Source organism: Callithrix jacchus, chromosome 2, assembly GCF_049354715.1.
Source record: "Callithrix jacchus isolate 240 chromosome 2, calJac240_pri, whole genome shotgun sequence".
Lineage (NCBI taxonomy): Eukaryota > Metazoa > Chordata > Mammalia > Primates > Cebidae > Callithrix > Callithrix jacchus.
Window position 1 is genome coordinate 15,892,350 of NC_133503.1, and position 23,218 is coordinate 15,915,567.

Consider the following 23,218-nt stretch of genomic DNA (forward strand, 5'->3'; position numbering starts at 1 on the left):
GACCTGTGGACTGGAAGACCCCGGGGTTGCAAAGGCAGTATCGAGAAGCGAAAGCCTCCATCATACGATCAATCTTCTGGGCCTCCCCGGGCAGCCTGAAGCTCCATAAGAACTGCCTGTGGAGACAACAAAGCCAAGGGGCGGCTGTGTCAGAACCAACACCACCCCATGGCCAAGGACAGCTTCTGCCCTGCTCAGGAAGGGTGTTTTCCTCCTGGGCCAGGGGTACAGATCTGGCAGGGGCTTGGGGGTGCAGAGACAGAAATGAGAAGAGCCAGGATGGTTTCATTCTGTTCGGTAGCTCAACCACTTACTGATGGTTCATCTTTTTGTAACTACAACCAATTCAGCAGCGAGGCCAGTTGTCTCTGCCTAAAAAGTAAATGTCCAGGATCCTGGCACTTCTCCGTCCCCACTGCCATCATATCCTGCTGCTGCCAGGTGATCACCAGAGGCCTGCCTGTCCCCAGAGCTGGCACCAGGTGGTCCTGACAGCCTCAACAGGACCACGTTCTCCTCTCAGAACTCCCACCCACCAGGCAGAGCCAGAGTCCACAGTACAGTGTTCAAACCCCCCGCCCACAACAGCACTGGGTGCTGAGGCCTGAAGCTGTTACTGCCACTGCCTTGCTGGGGAGACATACTCCTGCCTCAGGAACCAGGCCCAACAGCTGCTCCCACCCTCAAGCATCCCCTGACTGAGATCTCCCTGGCTGCCCTGCGTGGAATTGCAATCCCCCCAGCCGAGCACCACCACCCACTCCGCTTCCCTTCCTTGCTTTCCTCAGCTATGTGGCACTGCCCCCACTACCTGCCTTATGCACCTCCTGGCAGCCCAGGTGTGAGCCCCAGGGCAGGAGCTGCAGTCCCCAAGGCCAGCTGTGGCCTCCCCACCAGCTGCTCAGCTATGTATAATGCTACTGTGGATTTAGCACAAGGATCATGACTGAGTTAGACAAGGCTCCAATTAAGTCTCTGGGCTGTCCATGGTTTTTAAATATGGATCCCACCAGCCATCGGGGGTGGGATGCAGCCTGGCCTCACCGAGGCTCCTCCTCTGTGCGTCCCTCACACGAGGTGGCCCCCCAGGCTCCTTCCTCTGCCCTTTCCTCCTGGGATTCCAGCCATATTTGGCCACACTCTCTGCCAGGCCCCATCTTCTCCACCAGGCCTGCACTGGCAGCCTTCAGACTGAACAGGACTGCCCCTCCTCCACTCTCAGGCCGGCCACCCAGGGTCACCCCTCATTCCCTCTCTGCTTCAGGTTCACCAGCAAAGATGCACCTACCTGCCACCCAACTGCCGTGGCCTCCCTGCCCACCTCACAGCAGTGATGAGTCCCAAGTCAGCCCTTGCACCTCTGCCCATACAGGCTTGCTGTTTCCCTTAGGCAAAAGCCAATATCCGCACAGCAGCTCCTCAGGCCACAGGACCTGCCTGCATCCCTGCCCACCCTATGCCTTCAGCAGGTGCTCTCTGCAGGGCTATGCCAGGCTCCCACAGCTGTGGGAATTAACAGAAATCTCTCCGGCTCTGGCAAGAGACTGATGGACTGAAAGTAATGAAGTCACAGCAGCAAAGGGTGTGCCAGACACGCCCCCAGACTCACCAGGCCTGTGCCCCTCTTTGGACGTACAGCTTCCTGAAACGGGATCTGATAAGCCTGAACTGTGGCTGCAGGATTCTTATCTGTTGCTAACTCTCAGCGCACTGTTCAGCCCCAGGCTGCACTGTAAGCATGTCACGAGGGTCCCACAGAAACACTGCCAACATTGCAGTCTGAACTTGAGGAGGGGCCGCAAGGAAACAGACCATGTAAACCAGAACATGACAAGATGTGGCTTGATTTTTTCAGCTGAGGGAAGGCTGAGGCAGCTCCCACAAGAGGCCCTGCCTCCTCTCCCATGGATGCTGCTGAGTGCTGGCTCAGGGTCAAGGCCCAGAACAGATGAAGAGCCCCCACAACTCAGCCAGGGCACCAAGGAAGGAGGCAAGACAACTTCCTGCTTGCAGAGCAGAAAGAAAATGTGCAGGAAGGGCAGCTCAAGGAGGCATCCAGGGAGTGTATCCCAGACACAAAAACAGGCCTGCCAGGAGTGGCCCCCAGTGAGAAACCTACACTCGTCCCTGGCACACTCAGGTATCCACGAATTTGGTGTCTGAGGTCAAATCTGGTGGAAGTAACCCCATGTAGCGCAAATGCCACTCCATATAGAGCTTGGGAAGAAGGCTCAAACTATTGCCAAACAGCATTAAAAACAAAAACAAAATGAACAGAAGGAGCACCAGGGGCCATCGTGAGGAGAGCAGGGCCTTGATTTTGAGCATGTGCCCCAATTCCTATCCAGACCTGTTCAGTGTCACACAACATTAGCTGGATCATCTGGAACAGGAGCCAGCATCTGCGAGACTTGTGTGGGACTGAGTTACCTGGAGTCAATTCACCACCACTGCTGCTCAGGCAGCAATCCTCTGGCCTCCCCCATCTGCTCAACACCTACTAAATGATAACACTTACCTTAAGGCTTGGACAAGGTTGAGATCAGCAAACTCATGGAGTTCCACAAAAGCTTGAAGAACTTTAATATTAAATTCATCCCTGGGAAAAAAAGAAATCTGTTTCAAATCTAATGCACATTATCTAAATCATTTTAAAAGATATGGTTTATGAGTAATGTGGCTATGAACATTCATGCACAAATTTTTGCATGGCCATATGGTTTTTAAAAAAAACTGGTATTTTTTTTATAGAGGCAGGGTTTGATATGTTACCCAGACTGGTCTGGAACTCCTGGGCTCAAGCAATCCTCCCACCTCTCTCAGCCTCCCAAAGCGCTGGGATTATAGGCATGAGCCACCACATCTAGCCACATTTTTATTTCTACTGAGTAAATATCTAAGAGTGGAATTACTGGCTTCCATGTTAAAGTTTATGTTTTGCATTCTGAGGAACTCCCAGACTGATTTCCAAAGCATCATTTTATATCTCATCAGCAATGTATAAGGGTTCGACTTCCCTGCAGCCTTGATGGCATTTGTACGTGTCCCTTTTATTACAGCCAGCCTAATGGGAATGAAATGGTATCTCATTGTGGTTTCAATTTGCATCTCCTTGATGATCAACTGAGCATTTTTTTTTTCCTGTGCTTACTGGCCACTTGTATATCTTCTTTGTAGAAATGTCTATTTAGATCCTTTGCCATTTTACAACTGAGTAATCTTTTGTTATTTTTACTCTTATTTGGAGGAGTTCTTTATATAATCTAGATATAAGTCCTTAGCAGATTACAAGGACTGAATCAGTATGATAGCCTTTATAATCTGCTAAGGACTTATATCTAGATTACATAAAGAGAAATATTATATCTAAATATTAAGATATAATATTTCTTATATATCTTAATAAGTCATACTGATTTATTTGTATTTTTTGTAGAGGCAGAGCTCGCTATGTTACCCAGGATGGCCTGTGGGTTGTCTTTTTACTTTTTTTTTTTTTAGGCTAGTCAAGTGAAGCAGGGGGAGTGGGGAAGGAATAAAGAAATCTGGGACTGATAAACCAGCTGTAAACACCATCAGGCCTGGCCCAGCCTTCACTTTCTTGAGGTCTTCTGAAGCACAATATTTTGATGAGGAATTCAACAATTTGTGCTTTTGGTGTCATATTTAAGAAATTCTTGCCTAATTTGAGATCACAGAGATTTGCCCTGTGTTTTCTTCCAAGTGTTTTACAGTTTTACATCTTACGTTTAGGTCTTTGATCCATTTTAATTGTTGTATAACAATTAATAGGTGTCCAAATGCCATTCTTTTGCATATGGATTTCCAGTTACCTCAACACCATTTGTTGAAAAGTCTATTCTTCCCCCTGGGAAATTATCCTGGTACCTTGTTGAAAATTATTTGACAGTAAATGTGAGGGTTTTATTTCTGGATTCTCAGTGCTATTCCACAATTTATATACGTCTATCCTTACGTCAGTCTTAATACTGTCTTGATTATATACGGCTTTTTTTTTTCTGTTTGTTTTTTTTAGACAGAGTCTCACTCTGTCACCCAGGCTGGAATGCAATGGTATGATTTTGGCTCACTGTAACCTCTGCCTCCCAGGTTCAAGTGAATCTCCTACCTCAGCCTCCCAAGCAGCTAGGATTACAGGCACCTGCCATCATGCTTAACTAATTTTTGTATTTTTGTTGATGGGGTTTCACCATGTTGGCCAGGCTGGTCTCAAACTCCTAACCTCATGATGCACCCGCCTCAGCTTCCCCAAGTGCTGGGCTTACGGGCATGAGCCACCGCGCCTGGCCACTTTAGTCTATTTTGTAATCGGGAAATGTCAGTTCTGCAACTTCTACAAACAAGTCAGCTGGGATTTCAATACAAAGTACATTAAATCTGTAGATAAATGTTGAAATATTGGCATCTTAGCAATAGTAAGCCCTCCAATCCATGAACATGGGATGCTTTTCTTATTTAGGTCTTTTCATTTTTTTTCCAACGTTTTGTTGTTTTTGGAGTAAAAATGTTGCTTTTTTGTTAAATTTATCCTAAGAATCTTATTCCTTTTAATGCTATTATAAATGGAGCTGTGTTTACTTAATATCTTTTTCAGTTTATTGCTTGCTATTGTATAGAAATACAATCAAGTTTTGTATAATGACTGTGTATCATGCAACCTTACTGAATTTATTACTTCTAATAGTTTTTAATGATTCCTTAGGATTTTCTACATACATGATTGCATCATCTGCAAAGAGAATTTAATTTCTTCCTTTCCAATTTGAATGTCTTTATTTTCTTGTCTAACTGCCCTGGCAAGATGTGCCAGCACTGGGCTGAACAGCAGTGTTAAGAGGAGACATCTTGTCTTGTTCTTGATCTTAGGGGGAAAGCAGTCAGTCTTTCAGCATTAAGTATGATGTTAAGTTGTGGGGTTTTTTTTATAGGTACCCTCCATCATGTTGAGGAAGTTCCCTGTCTGTCTTAGCTTTTTGTGTGTTTTTATCATGAAGGAGTTTGAGTTCTGCCAAATGCTTTTCCTATATTTGTTGAGAAGATCATGTGGGTTTTGTCCTTTATTTGAATGACATGGTATATTACTTTAACTGACTTTTATATGTTGAACTAACCTTGGCATTCACGGGATGAGTCCCACTTGGTGCATAATCCTTTTCACATATTGCTGCCTATATATTATAGACATAAGAAATATGGGCCACAGTTTTCTAGTGATGTCTTTGGTTTGGGTATCAGGTAGTAATGGCCTCACAGAATGAGTTGGGAAATATTCTACTTTCCATTTTTGATCAAGGACTTTAAAAAAAAAAAAAGCTAAAAACAGAAACCACCCATATTTAGGAACTGTTGGGCTTCTGTTTAAAAACACTTTCTTCTGGTCTTTGACAAAAGTCTGTTTTGGTATACTTAGGGCATGTGCTGCCTCAGCATTTTGCCCTAACCTCTGCTAAGCCAGTAGAGGTCAGAAAGTAAAAGTAAATCTGACTTGCTGCTTTCCATTTAAAAAAAATTAACTTTCCACCTTTATTCATACTACAAGTAGCAGGGGAAAGAAAACCAATGAGTAATCTGGCCTATTTCTGGGCAAAACAGAAGACACAATAAGATGCTTTCCAAGATAAGGAGAAAGGGGTTGCAGCACTATCAGTTCTAAGAAAAGGATTCCAGAGGAGCATGGATCCCTTCTGGCCCCAGAATACCCTAATGCCTCTCTCCTCCCATGGACATGGGAAAGGAACTGGTTTCATAGGGCTCACTCGGTATTGAGAAGAAGCACGTGGATGCCCAAGCCTGTGGCTGTATCATGCCTTTAGGATGTGACGGCCCCGAAAGTGGAGTGTGAGCCTAGATCAAGCTGCAGGGCTGAGTGGTCCCAGGTAGGGCTGTGCATCCTCCTCTAACTCACCTTTCACCCAGGTAGTCCCCAATGACAGTCTTATTTAGGCCTTCTCCTTTATAAAGGAACTGGGCGACGTCTTCTGGGGAACTCTGTAGCAGGTCATTTTCTATTAGAAACTGAATTCCCTGAAGAACATTAGAAAGGAAGCACTGGTTTAGGAGTGTCACTCAAACTTGTTTTTCAAAGACAGAAATACACTTAGTGTCATGATTTTACTGGTATGGACACTGCAAAAATAATACCAGAGACACCCATACAATTGCACAATCTGATTTTTCCAACTGCATACTACATTTGACACAACAAAGAAATGCACATTCATTCCTCCTGGCAGTTTAACAAGTTGAAAGACAAATAAATGGGTTACTGAACAAACCATTACAAGTGCTTAATAGAAACTATAAAGGCAGAAGTAACAATAATGTTAGATTTCCCAAGCTTAGGAAGATGGATCATTCTGTGTCTGTGAGGAACACTCTGTGGGTGGTGGCCACTGCTGGTTGGCCAACCTGGCACCAGTCCCAGGGAGGCAGGGAGCAGGTGGTACCAGTCCCCACTTCCTGACATCTCTTCACTAGAGAGGCACTTTTCTGGCTACCTTTGGCACTAGAAATGACCTTTAGACCCAGATGTAGCCAAACAGACAGAAAGAGAAGCCTGGAGGGAAAGCTTTTCATTTCCTGGTAAAAAGAGGCCCATGAGCCAGCACTGCTCTTTCACCTCCTTTCTGCCTTGAACACAGATGTGATGACATAGAGGCCACTACGTAAGAGCCGTAGTGGCCATCTTATGTGGGGAACCCTGAGATGAGCACAGGGACCGCGTTCTTGCCACTCAGAAGCCATCTACTGCTGCTACACAGCTGTGTGAGAAGATAAACCTCTACCATGTAAGATATTTTTTTGTTGAATTTTCTGCTACCTGATACCAAAAACATATTAACTGGCATGATGTGCCACCAAGCTTATGACAGTCAAAGTTCATGCCCACCCTAGGCGCTGCAGCACAGCTAGCAATCTCAAAGGCAAAAGGCTGCATCTGGCCTGAATCAGCTGAGCACTGTCTCGTGACAAGTCCCAGGAACCTATAATAGAAATTTTTACCTCTGACATAGCTTTGCAACTAGTTTCAAAGTATGTGTTGGCAAGGCTGGTAAAGGAACGGGGAATTCAGAAATCAATTTGCCAGGAGGCCATTTCTACAAATTCAGAGAGGCTCTATCCAGCTAAGATTCTCAGTACCCAAGACCAGGGCTGCCTCGTACCCTCATGGTCTGTCCAGAGACTTTCTATTATTATTTTTTTAAACACACGAGTATCCACAGCAGCCTTATTTCCAAAAACTGCAAACAGCCAATGAGAGAACTGATCGATACATTCTGGCATAATCACATGATGGAAGACTATATAGCAATGCAATGGAATGAACAGTCACTAACATGAATGACTCTTGCAGACATGATATGAAACAAAAGACAACATGGAATCCGAGTATTTCAATTTCATTCACAGAAGGTTTTAAAAAGGCAAAACTAACTTACAGTGATTAAGGACTGGTTACCTTGGGGAGTGAATTCCCTAGGATAAGGCATCAGAAAGGTACCCTGTAATAGTCTACAGCTGCAGCTTGTACTGGGCTGTAGTTATGTGAGTATACTAATTTACAAAGATTCTTTAAGCTGTACATTTGGAATTTGTGCACCATATTTAGTACATTATTCTCAAAAAAAATTAGTAAGTCTAACAATCCTAAATCACTTCTCATACGTATCTGGTAGGAGTTTAAGTGGGTATACCCACAAGGAAACCATCTAAATTGCAAGACATATATACACTGTAGCAATGCAGGACTGGTCCTTAGACATCCCTAATCCAGCCCAAGTTCACTGTAAACAAAGCCTGAGGCAGGAGAGACAGTCCTAGGGCTTTGCTACTTGCTACAAGTGAGGAAAACAAATAAAGCAGGTGGAGAAGCCTGGTGAGGCCATCAGCTGCAGGTGGGAGGGGGAAGCAGGGACACCCTCAGGGATCCCTAGTTGTCCTGTCATCTCTGAGGCCCCAAGGCTAGGGGTCTGACCTTGCATGGCAAAGACCCCTGCCACTATCAGCTGAAGTGCCGGGAACTGAATGGACTTGGGCATGAGGTTTTCATGAATTCCTCTGGATGCTCAAGACCTGCCCTAAAATTCAGAACATCCGAAAAGACTAGGGCATTTCTTGGAGAATGCTATCTGGAAGGTGACACAGAGACAAGCAGAGGAGGAGGACACAGAGCTCTGTGTCCAATCACATGTGTCCTATGAGACAGAGGAGAAGGCGCAGAGGAGGCCACAAGACGATGGAGGCCGAGACCACAGTGAGGCACCCACAGCTGTGGAGACCAGGAGGGCAGCAGCCACCATAAGCCAGGAGCAAGGCTGGAAGGACTTCTCCTCAGAGTCTAAGCAGCAATCCTGCCCACACAGGATTGTGGCCTTGGACTTCTGGCCTACTGAACTGAGCGACAATAGATTCCTTGTTCTAAACTACCAAGTTTGTGGTCATTTGACATGGAGCCTTAAAATACTAATATACTAGGTAAATACTCATAAAAGAAAGTAAGTGTTCTAACATTAGAAAATGTTAGTATTTTTAAATGCCATTTAGAAAGTTAAACAGCAAAAATGGGGGCGGTGGCACCATTTGATCCACTATACCTACTGTTCATCTTTTTCCGTTTCTCTTCTACGTGATTACGTGATAGACCCCTGCTAGGTGTGGGTAGCAGTCGGAAGACAGCTGGATTTTATTTTTTTTAACTTAATATCCAAGTGTCTGTCTTGTCATTAATTTAGCCCAGTCAAATCTGTGGCAAGCACTGACTGGTTAGGACTTACTCCTGAGCCCTTATTTGGTGCTTTCTATGTCACATGCCTTTCCAGGCTTGTGATGAACTGAACTTTCATTCGATTTTTCTTTTTTTTTTTTTTTGGAGACGGAGTTTCGCTCTTGTTACCCAGGCTGGAGTGCAATGGCACAATCTCAGCTCACCGCAACCTCCACCTCCTGGGTTCAGGCAATTCTCCTGCCTCAGCCTCCTGAGTAGCTGGGATTACAGGCACGCACCACCGTGCCCAGCTAAGTTTTTGTATTTTTAGTAGAGATGGGGTTTCACCATGTTGACCAGGATGGTCTCGATCTCTTGACCTCGTGATCCACCCGCCTCAGCCTCCCAAAGTGCTGGGATTACAGGCTTGAGCCACCATGCTCAGCCCTCAATTTTTCTTAATAATTTAAAAATCCTATTTTATTTCTCCTTAGTGATTACTCCTAAAATGTTGACAAGTATTTAAACTTATTTTATCTATCACCATCTAGAAGACCTTAGCTATTATTTCCCTCCTTCCTTTCCCTTTGTTACTTATATACTGACATAAATCTGGACTTTAAAAAAACATCTTTTATCAAGAAAGAGATGTTCGGTAAAAAAATTTTTAAAAAACACCTTTTAAACAATCAGTTTCTCACTTTAACATATAAAGTTTTGCTTGTTTCCTTGCATGTCTTTCCTTTTTGATCCTGTATAATCGTTTCTTGTCTTGAGGTATCATTCTCCAACTACACAATTCCTAGAAATCAGAGAAGTCCTTCTGTGTCTGAACATGTCTTTACTCACCTTCTCTCATGAGTGATAGGACAGACAGAATTCTGGGTTTTAAGTCACTTTTCCTCAGCACTGCTTCACTGCCATCTTTGATCCAGTGTTCCCTGATAAGCTCGCTATGCTCATTTCTTCTTAGGTAAGCTGATCTTTCCTTACTGGAAATTTAATGAATTTCTCTATCCATGAGTTTTACAATATTTTATTTGAAACATCTATGTGTAGAAGCCTTTTAAATTTTTATCCAGCTTGGCATGTGGTGGGGCCTTTGAATCTAAAGATTTTTCTTAGTTCTAAAATATTCCAAGATTTCTTTGAGATATTTCCTCTCCTCCATTTTTCATTCTCTCCTTCTGAGACTTCTATTAGATGAAATTTGGGCTGCTGGACCCATCTTGTATGTTTTCTTGTAGTTCTGCGCAAATCTGGATAAAGAATTCTTAAACTCTCTTTTAGCACACATCCACTCTTCAGCCACATCTTCTCCATGTGCTCAAGAGATTACGTGATAGACCTACTTTTCATTTCCAAGGTTCTTTTTCACAACCCCTAATTTTTGTATTATGGATAAGAAATGTCCTATCGTATCTCTTTGATGATATTTATAATGTACACAAATATCCTACTTTAAAAAGTTTCCTTTATTATTTCTTTTTTGCTTTTGTTTTGTTTTTTGAGATAGAGTCTCACTCTTATCGTTCAATGCTAAGAATACAATGGTGCAATCTTGGCTCACTACAACCTCCACCTCCTGGGTTCAAGCAATTATCCCGCCTTAGCCTCCTGAGTAGCTGGGATTACAGGCACCCACAACCACAACATGCTAGTTTTTTAGTATTTTTTAGTAGAAATGGGGTTTCACCCTGTTAGCCAGGCTAGTCTCAAACTACTGACCTCAGGCGATCCACCCACCTCAACCTCCGAAAGTGCTAAGTACAGGCATGAGCCACTGGCCTGCTTCTTCTTTTTTAAGAGACAAGGTCTCGTTCTGTTCACCAGGCTAGAGTGCAGTGGTGTAATCACAGCTCACTGCAGCCTCAAACTCCTGGGCTCAAGCAATCCTCCTGCCTCAGCCTTCCAGTAGCTGGACTACAGGCACATTTCACCACATCCAGCTTGAAAAAGGCTTTTTTTTTTTTTTGTAAGAGACAAAGTCTTACTGTCACTCAGGCTGGAATGTAGTGGTGCAATCATAGTTCATTATAGCCTCAAACTCCTGGGCTCAAGTGATCCTCCCACCTTAGCTTATCAAGTAGCTGGGACTACAGGTACATACAACCATGCCTGGCTGAATTTTTTAAAAACTGGGGACCTCACTATGTTGCCCAGGCTGGTTTTGAACTCCTGAGCTCAAGCAATCCTCCCTGCAAGGCGTCAGGATTACAGGCATGAGCCACCCTCCATGCCTCTGTTGTTTCTATTAGATCTGTTTCCTCCAGCCTTAGTTCTGTTTGTCCAGTTTCATGTCTCTTTCATGGTATAGGTTTCCTCAAACATTTGGTGATGCTTGGTAGGTGTTTGTCTTTGTATTTAAGGGTCCCTGTTTGTCTAACAGAATGCTGCCTGCTTCTGGTTTTCACTGCAGCAACCTCCAGTGATCTGGCAGAGGAGCAGGTCTGGCAGCGGATGGCTAGTCTCTGGAAGTTGATATTTCTCCTTCTTGGTCCTGCCACTCACCAAGAACGCTGCCTGTTTTGACGGACTAAGGGCTCCCTCTTGCTATTCCCAGCTGGAGACACAATCGCTGCTAGGCACAAGATCACGAAAGGGTGACCAGTCTCAGTCCCTCCTACAGTCCTATTCCCTGAACGTACCTCCTTTGTGCTCAGGGAACCCTGATGTTGCTCTCACCACCCATGGCAGTTCTTTCTTGTGTGTGCTGTGGGCACTGCTTCCTTCTTCAATTGATCCCATTTATCTTCCTTCAGGGATTCCTCAATTTCTAGTCCACTGAGTGAACCCCTGCTTGTCATATAGATTTATATATTTTATTTAAGGCATTTCTAGGAAATCAGCAATAAAAAAGAGTCTGCAGAGCATTTTCAGCTTCCTTGATCGAATCAAACCTTCCATTTTACTCATTTATAAACTCAAGTGCTACTTCTAGAAATGATGCACCTGAAAGAAACCAAAGCTCCTTGTTTAAAGTGTTATCACTCTGAGACTTAGAAAACATCATCTTAGCCTGAAGGAATTTATTTACTCTGACAATGCCTTGTTTCACAATGTTACATGTTTAGTAGGGGTATGGGGAGGTAGATATAATTTTAAGTTTTGTCTGAAGGATGTGAGATCATCCACTGCAGCCAAGAAAAGAATGTCTGTGTCCCCCCACAATCCGTATGTTGAAACCCAAACTGCCATTGTGATGTTATCTGGGGATGGGGTCTTTTGGAAGTAATCAGGGTGACCAGGTACAGTGGCTCACCTCTGTAATCCCACCACTTTGGGAGGCCAAGGCAGGCAGATCACGACGTCAGGAGTTGAAAATCAAGCCTGGTCAACAAAGTGAAACCCCATCGCTACTAAAAATACAAAAAAAATAGCCAGGTGTGGTGGTGGGTGCCTATAATCCCAGCTACTCGGGAGGCTGAGGCAGGAGAATCACTTGAATCTTGGAGTCAGAGGTTGCAGTGAGCCGAGATTGTGCCACTGCACTCCAGCCTGGGAGACAGTGCGAGACTCTGTCTCCAAAAAAAAAAAAAAAAAAAAAAAAAGGAAGTAATTAGGGTTACATGAGGTGAGGTCTTGGCAGGGGTCCTGGTCTGATGGGATTTGTGCCCTTATAAGAACACCACTCTAGAGTTAGCAAGCTTTCTCTACTCCCCAACATGTGAGGACACAACAAGAACGTGGCTGTTAGCAGGCCAGGAAGAGAGCCCTCACCTGAAGCCAACCATGCTGGCACTCTCATCTCAAACTTCCAGTCTCCAGAACTGTAAGAAAATACATTTCCATTGTTTAAGCACCCCATTTGGGGTACTGTGTTAGGCAAGCTCAAGCAGACTAAGAAAAGTGCTATATCCAACTCTACAAAACCAAGGGACTTTGATAATTTTTCCCAGCAAAAGGCCACATGCAGACTCAATGTACCATCTGCTTTTATCAAGCAGCATAATTATAAATAAGTACAATCAGTAATCAATAGTTTTAAAATCTTTTAGGTGAAGAGGAACAAAAAAATGAAGCCTGGTGAGCAGTCTGCCACAGCCCAGGCAAAGCAGGTTATGCCAAATGTTCCATTATTGGAATGCTAAGCATGTGGGGGTTGTTTATATCCTACTGCCCAAGGTCATCACCAAGGTCTGATTGCAAAAATTCAAAAAATTGCAACCTCAGGCATAATGGGTTAAACACAGACCTCCCTGGCCGTGGCAAGCCAATGCCACAGGAATGACTGATTAGGGCTACATAGAAACCAACCCCAGGAGCTTCTACCCAGTGCAGCAGATAGTAGCAGTCACAGACTGCCTTGGAGTCAGGTTTCCTGCTTAGGACAGTGGCGAGTTCCTTGGCTGTTCTGTGCCTCATTTTCCCCAACTGTGAAAGAGGATTTAAAATGGACCCTCCCTAGCTCATAAGGTTACTGTAGGAACTTAAGTGTATTAACTAAAGTGCTTCCTCATGATGGTTCCTGACAGTGAGTTCTCAACGTGGGCCCTTATTATAAATCTGACATACGATATATATAAAACAGGAAGACAGGCAAGAGCCTGACAGGGAGGACTTCATAGGCATGAAGATAACTTTATGCTCGTGAAGCTAAAAACTCATGCACAGTGGTAGCATCGCTTTATTTTTTTTGAGACAGTCTCACTCTTGTCACTCAGACTGGAGTGCAGTAACGAGATCTTGGCTCATTGCAAACTCGGCCTCCCGGGTTCAAGCAATTCTCATACCTCAGCCTCCTGAGTAGCTGGGATTACGGACACCCACCAACACGCCTGGCTAATTTTGTATTTTCAGTAGAGACAGGGTTTCCCCATGTTGGCCAGGCTGGTCTTGAACTCCTGACCTCAAATGATCCACCTGCCTTGGCCTCCCGAAGTGCTGGGATTATAGGCATGAGCCACCACACCTGGCCTCAGTGGCATCCCTTTAAAAAATAAGTATTTATTTGTATGTATTTCATGAAATTAGTGTGCTGCCCTGTGCTGCACCACTTGGGTTCCCTTAAAACATAAGGTCCAGTTTTAAGAATATCCACTTTCATAAAGAATCCTGAGATGCTTCTAATGCTTATTAAATCTGCTGATCAATCTGACTCCACAGTTCCAATTCCTTAAAGAAAAGCTTTTACCCAAAATACCAAATCATTTCCAAATTCACAAAATTGACAATTTTCATTCCATCTTGGAGTTGATTTATGCCCCATAAGCAGAGAATTAGAAAGCAACGGGAAAATTTTCACAGTGGCTAGAATGTATGCATTAAACAAAAACCCTCTTCGGTCTACAGATATGCTGGACCTTAAGAAAACCCAGACCTGGCCAGGCATGGTGGCTCATGCCTATAATCTCAGCACTTTGGAAGGCCGAGGCGGGCAGATCACCTGAGGTCAGGAGTTTGAGACAAGCCTGGCCAACATGGTGAAACCCCACCTCTACTAAAAAAATTAGCCGGATGCAGTGGCACGCACCTGCAGTCCCTGACCTGTAAACCATGAGCAGGGAATAATGACACAAATTTCTGTAAAGATCATCTGCAACTGCACCTGCACATATATGAGTTTACAGATCTTAGACCTTGTACAGTGGAATTCTGTAATCAATTAAACATTTCCAAATGAACAAACAATTAACTGATTAGCACAGAGGCTCAATGCCAGAAAAGCAAGGGGAACATTACAAGTGCAGACTGACTGGAGACCACAGGAGGGATGGGACCAGCTCTGCAGCGAGACCTTCCCATGGAAACGCCGTTCCTCTCCTCGACCCTGAAGACTCAGGTCTACTCTTCTTTCTCAAAACCAAAATGTCTTCCAAAGAGCTTCATAGATTCTGTCAAATCCTTTAGAGCTCAGTTTCAAAAACAAGCACTACCTGTTTCAGATTTCACTGTTTTCAGGTGTTTCCCTAGAAAATTCAACTTGAGGAAAGAGGAAGATCCTGGCTTAAATGTGGAGGATCCCTTATTCTTTCACAGACACCTGCTTTTTAAGGTGAATGGAAGAATAAAGTCCTGCTACATGAACCACTTAACCCACCCAGATTATAAAGTCCATAAACTCTGGACACCTGGCCACTCTCATCCCTGAACCTTCCTAATCATGTGATTCCCCGACTGCAGGGCCCAGCTCAAGCAGGAAGACAAGAACATGAGCCTCAACAGCAAGGGCACTGCCTGGAGTCATCTGAGGCAGGCCTGGGAGGCTGCTTCCTCACCCAGCAGCTCACTCTGGAAGAAAGGCCTTTCTGTTCAGGGCACCAGCCCTACAAGGCACTTCTGCTTCACCCCACTCATGAACGGCTCCTTTTTGATAAAAATGTGCCTTCAACTCCCAGCCTCTTATGAGGTGTTATCACCGACCACCTCTGACTTCTGTCCAAAAGGGAGGCAGCAATTCAAATCAACCAATCAATCTCCTGCAGGCCAGAAAACGGAGAGTATTCTCTTACCTTTTTGGGATCCATGTTGAATTTCTTTCTTCCCATGGCTATCTGTTTGTTCCTCTGAGTCGTTTTGCTATTGGAGTGAAATAATTTAAAAATCACTCACGGAGTTTTCATAGTGCAGTTGAATCATGGCCCTCCAGTGTAGTTTCCCCTCAACAATGGGCTCAAGGAAGGGAAACACGGGCCTTCACAGAGGGGCCTCTAGCCTCCACAGGGGCGGCAGGAGTGGTGCAGCTACTGTTGCTCTTTTTTACATTTGATAACTTGAGAGATACTTCAGAAAAAGCTAATGATGCAAACCAGCGATTTTAATAACGCACAGCTCCTTATGATGCAGGCAGGTTAATTTCTGTGCAGGTGAACCCTAAAGTGCTTGTGCTTATGCCTGAATCTATAAAGCTAGATGATGACTTAGAGAGAGGAGGCAATGACAAGTAATACCCAGGGAAAAAACCCTGAACCTCTCCATAAGGAGCAGAAAGGTACAGGGGGAGAGGAGAAGAATTAACAATTCCACAGGCTCCCCACATCCCAACCACTCTCACCCTACTTTTTGTAAGTTTGACTAGAGGATGAAGGTAGAAAAAAAGAGTAAATAGCTTGAAGGTATAGTCACATCATTACCTCTCCTCTACGGAAGTCAGATTGTCGATCTCTGTCATCACTTCTGCAATTTCATATTTCAGCCTCTGCCAAAAAAGAAGAATTTTGAGATGGGGGGTGGATCCTAACCTTCCTCCCCTGAGACTCAGAGAAATTTCAGTCCTCTTGTGACAAGCTTCCCTGAGGTCTCATCTGAGTATAGTCATAGGGATGGAAAAACCAATACTATTATCAATACAGCTAGGACTTCAAAGTCAAAGCCACCACAACTTAGGAGAAAACAAAATTATTTGCTCACTTTTCATCAAATACCAGATTCAGAGGGGTCCAGGATCTTACTATGCAGATCCTGGGGTGTCTGTATATGAAATCAAGAAGGGACACTGGGAGGGAATATTATAGCTGTAAAAAGATAAAACCAAGCCAGGAGTGGTAGCTCATGCCTGCAATCCCAGCACTTAGGAACGTTGAAGCAGAGAGATCACTTGAGGCCAGGAGTTTGAGAACAGCCTGAGCAATGTAGTAAGGCCCCATTGCTACAAAAATACAGAAAAATAAGTTGAGCATGGTAGTACACATCTGTAGTCCTAGCCACCAGAGAGGCTGAGAAGGGAGGACTGCATGAACCCAGGAGTTCAAGGCTATAGGAAGCCATGATCATACCACTGTACTCCAGTCTGGGAGACAGAGCAAGACTTTGTCTATCGGGGGGGTGGGGGGAAGAAAAAGAAAAAACCAGCAATACTGCAAACTGCAAGACTTTGTCCACTGGGAAAAAAAGATAAAACCAGTGATACTGCAAACTGCACTATTCAGCCATGCCTTACACAGTCACCTGCCTCCTTCAACATTGTCTATGTTCTTGGGGAGAAGATGAGGTTGGGGTGTGTCTCAGGCTTACATCAGTGGTCTCAGGCTGAAGCTCAGGTGTATTTAGGTTGGTGGTCTCAGGATCATGTCTATCACCATGAATGAGATGAAGCACCATGGACAGAGCTCAGGGGGGTGAAAAGAACTAACTCAGGGCACTCAGGGAAGCCAAAGGCATCTTGGGGGACAGACCCCCATTTCCTTTGATATGGCCCTTACTAATGAGAGAGACCTCTGGAAGTCTCCAGCTTCCCTGGGCCTCGGTGCTCTCACTGATAAAATGAAGTAGTTAGAGCTAGATTATGAGTCCACATTTATCGGCAGGGTGATGACTAATGTCCAAATAATATACATCCTTATTCTTTAACCAGAGAACCAACTCTGGATTATCTGATTTTTCCAAGAATGAAGGGTAACCTTAGAATAAAAATTTCCACGAATCTCTTTTCAAATACAAAGATATTTTTATTCAGGACCCTATTATTCTGTATGCCAAGACACTCAGACTTAAAACGCAAGCTCCTAGAAAGGAGCTATTGTCTGGGACAAGGCCTGTCCCTGCCGCGTCCTGTGAAGCCACATTTATTTTGGCAATGACAATGATTAGGAAGCTTCTCAAAGACCTCCATGTCTGATTGACTTTCCCAAGGAAGCCCCAAACAGAAGGAGCCAAGGCTGGTCACAATATGACAGAGCAATGCACTGGTCTAACAATCACAGGCTCCCACACTGAGATTGTGGGTTTGTTCATGTGCTTCTCCTGTGGGACCTCCCTCTACCCTGTCCTCTGAGTAAAGTACACAACACAAATGTGGAAGAGCCCATTTTTGTGTGCCTGTGTTTTTATTCCTCTTTGTTTAATGTGTCTTTTTTTTTTTTTTTTTTCTGAGACAGGGTCTTGCTCTGTCGCCTAGTCTGCAGTGCAGTGGGGCAATCACAGCTCACATAGACTTAACTTCTTGGGCTAAGGTGATCCTCCCACCTCAGCCTCCTGAGTAGCTGGAACTACAGGTACACACCACCATGCCCAGCTAAGTTCTGTATTTTTTATAGAGATGGAGTACTTTTTATAAAGATGGAGTATTTTGTATTTTTTAGTAGAGACGGGGTTTCAACCATGTTGCCCAGGCTGGTCTTGAACTCCTGGGATCAAGAGATCCTCCTGCCTCAGCCTCCCAAAGTGCTGGGATTACAGGCGTGAGCCACCACACCCAGCCTAATGTGTCATTCTACTTCTACCACCTGGTAGGCACTTGGTACACAGCTGGAACCCAATACATGCATACACATTCATTCAAAGGGTATCTGAGTGCCAAAAATAGAACAGGCAACGTTCTAGGTGCTAGAACATTAACATACTGGTTAACCAAAGAGGGTGCACAATTTGACAGAGCCATGCACTGGTGGCTTGCTGCTATTAGATGACAAGCTGTCTGTTGCTTTGGGTTCACAAGCTGGCAACTGCTGACCTCAGTTCCACAATGTCTTGATTTCTACCCAGGGTCTCACTGCCTGTGTGGAGTCTTTGCTTTCCCTCCCAATTTGATAACTTTTTACACTGTCTTTCTGTGATTCTTATATACACACACTGAACAATTTTTTTTATTACATTTTTTTGTGAAGCTACTCTTTTACTATTTTACTTATAAGCAAAAACTAGAGTTTTGGTTTTTTGGTTTTTATTTACCTCAATGTCATCAATAAGTTCTTTTTTTCTTCGACGAATGTCTAGAAGTTCTTCTCTCTCTTCTAATGAGAGGTCTTCAGGAACTGAAAGAAAGAAAGAAAAAATCAAACAAACAACTACTTTGGAGAACAATTTGACAACACCTAACAAGGTTGAGGTGGGTACACGCTGCCACCAGGTAATTCCACATGCAGGTATTTATCCTAAAGAAATGCTCCCATTGAGACTGTGTCTAAGACACTCATAGGAGCGCTTTTTATAACCAGAAAACAGCCTAAGTATTCATCATTAAGAACATGAATAAATTGTGGTATATTCATGAAACAGAATCCCACCCAACAAAAAAATTTTTTTAGGCCAGGCACGGTGGCTCACGCCTATAATGTCACCACTTTGGGAGGCTGAGGTGGGAGGATTACCTGAGGTCAGGAGTTCAAGACCAGCCTGGCTGACATGGTGAAACCCCATCTCTACTAAAAATACAAAAATTAGCCAGGCATGGTGGCAGGTGCCTGTAATCCCAGCTACTTGGGTGGCTGAGGCAGGAAATTGCTTGAACCTGGAAGGTAGATGTTGCAATGAGCCGAGATCGCGCCACTGAACTCTAGCCTAGGCAAAAGAGCAAGACTCCATCTCAAAAAAAAAAAAAAAAAAAAAGTCTTCAGTGGTGTATTTAATTCCTATTTTGTTACTTTGTTAAAGAAACAAAAGATAATGAATAAAGAGCAAGAGAACATGCAGAGTTTCTAGAACAAAGAGAATGTGAGAATGGGGTAGTGGAGGAACTGACAGATGAACCAGAAGATAATGCCCAGAAAAAGACCAAAGGCTGATGAAAATATGATTCACAGCAGAGCTGACACTCCGCTCAAAGACAGGCTGGACTCTTCAATAAATATGTGTGAAGCCAGTTATTTATATGAAAAAAATAAAAGCAGATTGTATGTTATCAATCATACATATTTTCAATCAATTACAAGTAGATTAAATGTGAAGGGCAACACTATACAATTTTTACAAGTGAATACAGGAGAATGTTTTATAATTTTGGGGTAGGGTAGGAGAGGACTTTTTCTTTTTTGAGACGTAGTCTGTCTCTGTCGTCCAGGCTGGAGTACTGTGGCACAATCTTGGTTCACTGCAACCCCCATCTCCTGGGTTCAAGTGATTCTCCTGTCTTAGCCTCCCAAGTAGCTGGGATTATAGGTGCCCATCACCATGCCCAGCTAATTTTTGTATTTTTAGTAGAGATGGGAGTTCACCATGTTGGCCAGGCTGGTCTTGAACTCCTGACCTCAGGTGACTGACCCAACCTGGCCTCCCAAAGTGCTGGGATTATAAGTGTGAGCCATTGCACCTGGCCAGGGAAGGAATTCTTAAACAAAACAGACAAAATATAAGAAACTAGGCCAGGCAAGGTGGCTCATGCCTGTATCTCAGCACTTTGGGAGGCCAAGGTGGGAAGATCACTTGAGGCCAGGAGTTCGAGACCAGCCTGGGCAACACAGGGAGACCACATTTCAACTAATAAAATAAAAAATAGCCATGCCTGTAGGTCCAGTTACTTGGGAGGCTGAGTTGGGAGGATCACTTCAGTCCAGGAGTTTGAGACTGCAGTAAGGTATGATCACATTGTGCCACTGCACCCGACTCTGAGCAACAGAGTTACAATCTGTCTCTCAAATAAATAAATAAAAATAAAGAAACTTCATTCACCAAAAGTTCCACACCACAAAGTGAAGAAGAACTAAGCAAGAAACTGCCAAAGAACTGGGATTCAGAGTATCTAACTCCCACAAATTATACTATTATTTTTTGTAGAGATAGGATCTCCCTCTGTTGCCCAGGCTGGAGTGAAATGCTGCAGTCATGGTTCACTGCAGCCTTGAACTCCTGGGCTCAAACAATCCTCCCACCTCAGCCTCGCAAGTAGCTAGAATTACAGACATGTGCCACCATGTCCAGCTAATGTATTTTTTTTTTTTTTAATTTAGAGAAAGGTTCTTGCTATGTTGCCCAAGCTGGCCTTGAACACCTGGCCTAAAGCAAAACTCCCACCTTGGCCTCCTAAAGCACTGAGATGACAGGTGTGAGCCACTGTGCCCAGCCACAAGTCAAATTTTTTTTAATTAATTTTTTTTCTCCCTCTTCTCCCCTCCCCACAAGTCAATTCTTAAAAGACAAAAAACTCAGTGCTTAGAAAATGGACAAACAGGGCCAGGCATGGTGGCTCACGCCTGTAAGCCCAACACTTTGGGAGGCTGAGGCAGGTGGATTACCTGAGATCAGGAGTTCTAGATCAGCCTGGCCAACATGGTGAAACCCCACCTCTACTAAAAATACAAAAAATTAGCCAGGTATGGCAGCAGACACCTATAATTCTAGTTACCTGGGAGACTGAGGCAGGAGAATCACTTGAATCAGGAATGCAGAGGTTACAGTGAGCCGAAATCAGGCCACTGCACTCCAGCCTGGGCAACAGAGCAAGACTCCATCCCAAAAGAAAAAAAAAAAAAAGAAAAATGGGCAAATGACTTGCATAGGCACAAGACCAAAAAATTAATATGAATAGGCACATGAAAAGATGTGAACTCTCTTAATAATCAAGGAAGTACAAATTCAAATCCCAACAAGAGACCTCCATGAAAACTACAGTAAACATATTTAGCAATTTTAAAATTCTAAAACCCATCACAACAAAAAGAATGGGAACAGAAAGAACCACCACCACATTCTTATTAGCTGGATGCCAAACTGAACTAGCCACAGCTGATTTAACCCACATGGAAAAGGAAACTCTTAAGCCTACAGTGGCATAGACCAAGTAACCTAATTTACATGACAGAATCCCCAAAAGACTTAGGCTTAGGATCTGGCTGCACCAGAAAACTCTGGAGGGGGGCTCTGAAGGAGGGTCAACTAAAATAAGGAGAACTGGTTGAGAGGCTCTTTGAAATGCCACTGGATGTCTGCCTCTCCTCTCCCATGCCACAGAAGACCGCTTATCTCTAGAGAGTAAAAGAGAGAGACTAGGGCACTTTGAACACATTTGAGGGCAAGGGCACCCGACCAAAAACAGGGGTGAGAGATGAATGCAGACATACTCATCACTAAGCTGTCTTCCCCACTGGGTGCCCAGACTGCAGGCCATGGGCCATATACTCCTCTTACACCACCCTGAACAGAGGTTAGGACAAGTGTCTTCTCTGAAGCATCCCACAGGCTTCAGCTCCAAAGATACTGATGTGACGGGCAGACACTGACAACCAGCACACCCACATTACCCTACAGAGAAACAGTCAACAGAGCCTCCTGCTCCACTCAGAGCTTCTAATACACTTTTAGTTCTTCATTTTCAAACTGGAGGTAAGCTTCTGACATGCAAAACAGATACCAAAATAGACACTAAAAAGTGAAAAGGGATAAAAGTGGTCACACTTCAGGGACAAAAAAGTGAGAAGGCAAGGCAATGCTACCCCTTGCCCCCATTACAAAGCTTATGGTTGACTCTTTAATACATGTACAACTAATAAATACAAAACCTTGGGAAAAAAGCCAGACATGATCATGCACACCTGTAGTCCCAGATATTCCAGAGGCTGAGGTAGAGGATCTCTTGAGCTCAGGAGTTCAGGCTGCAGTGACCATGATCATGCCACTGCATGCCAGCCTGGGTGATAGAGCGAAACTCCCATCTCTTAAAAAACAAAAACAACAAAAAAACACAACCTTGAAAACAACACTTGCATTTCAACCTCACCAGACTGTGACCTCTCATCCCTCAAGAAAAAGTGGGGGAGGGAGGGAAAGTCTGCTGCTGTGAGGGTAAACTGGCACAGCCACTTTGGAAAACAATTTATCTAATATCAAAGGCATGCGTATGCTATGACCTAGCAATTTTACTCCTAGGTATATCAGAAAAATTCCTGTGCACTGCAACATTAAGATACGTACCAATAATATCAAAGAAGCCCATTTTGTGTAGATTAAAAAAGGAAACAGGCTGGGCCCAGTAGCTCATGCCCGTAATCCCAGCACTTGGGGAGGCCAAGGCCAGCAGATCATGAGGTCAAGAGATGAAGACCATCCTGGCCAACATGGCGAAACTCCATCTCTACTAAAAATACAAAAATGAACTGGGCATGGTGGCACACACCTGTAGTCTCAGCTACTCAGGAGGCTGAGGCAGGAAAATCGATTGAATCTGGGAGGTGGAGGCTGCAGTGAGCTGACATTGTGCCACTGTACTCCAGCCTGGTGACAGAGCAAGACTCTGTCTCTAGGAAAAAAAAAAGGAACCTAAATGCCCATCCAGAGCAGAATGGGTAAATATGCTCTTATGTGTTTATGCAACAGAATCCCAAACAGCAGTGAAAAATGAATAAATACAAGCAACAAATCGATGGTCTCAGGAAAATAATGTAAAAATGAACCCTTTTTGTAAATCTGAGAAGTATAAAAGTATATTGTTTAGGGGTGTATGTGTGTATATGGCAAAATAACAAAGAAAATAATTAGAATGATAAATACAGAATTGAGAACAATATTTACCTACTAGAAAGGAAGGGTAGGCATGGATCAGGAAAGGAAGCTAAGGATACTTCAAAAGTATTATCAATGTTCTTCTGCCAACAAATATTATTCTTTAATTCAAATTTAATTTTTAAATCTTTAATAACATTTAATTAAAATATTTTAAAGAAGTTAGCAAAACTCTTAAAACTTGAGTTTCAAAAGCACTTCCACAAATCTGTTGACTACTCTGGAATTTACAAGTCTGTGAATTTAGATACAGCAGACAAAGCTCTTTTTCTATATATGACTGCATCTAGTGTATTTCAGTTCAGAAAATGCATTGCTATTTGTAACTAAACAGAGAGGCCA

General features: G+C 43.8%; 1 protein-coding gene across 5 annotated transcripts in view; it reads right to left on the bottom strand.

Annotated features, from left to right (window-relative positions):
- CYTH3 (cytohesin 3) overlaps positions 1 to 23,218 on the bottom strand; it is a 113,825-nt gene that overhangs the window by 9,617 nt on the left and 80,990 nt on the right. For 3 of the 5 annotated variants that reach the window (XM_017966810.4, XM_078357615.1, XM_054248612.2), the window contains 6 exons: positions 18,335 to 18,417; positions 15,799 to 15,863; positions 15,178 to 15,244; positions 5,927 to 6,045; positions 2,519 to 2,599; positions 4 to 116 (listed from right to left, as the gene is read on the bottom strand). In XM_017966810.4, coding sequence (XP_017822299.2) covers positions 4 to 116; positions 2,519 to 2,599; positions 5,927 to 6,045; positions 15,178 to 15,244; positions 15,799 to 15,863; positions 18,335 to 18,417 — 528 coding nt within the window. Of the gene's footprint in view, positions 1 to 3; positions 117 to 2,518; positions 2,600 to 5,926; positions 6,046 to 12,445; positions 12,496 to 15,177; positions 15,245 to 15,798; positions 15,864 to 18,334; positions 18,418 to 23,218 lie in introns of all 5 variants that reach the window. The other 2 variants (XM_078357619.1, XM_078357624.1) reach the window with 1 other exon arrangement.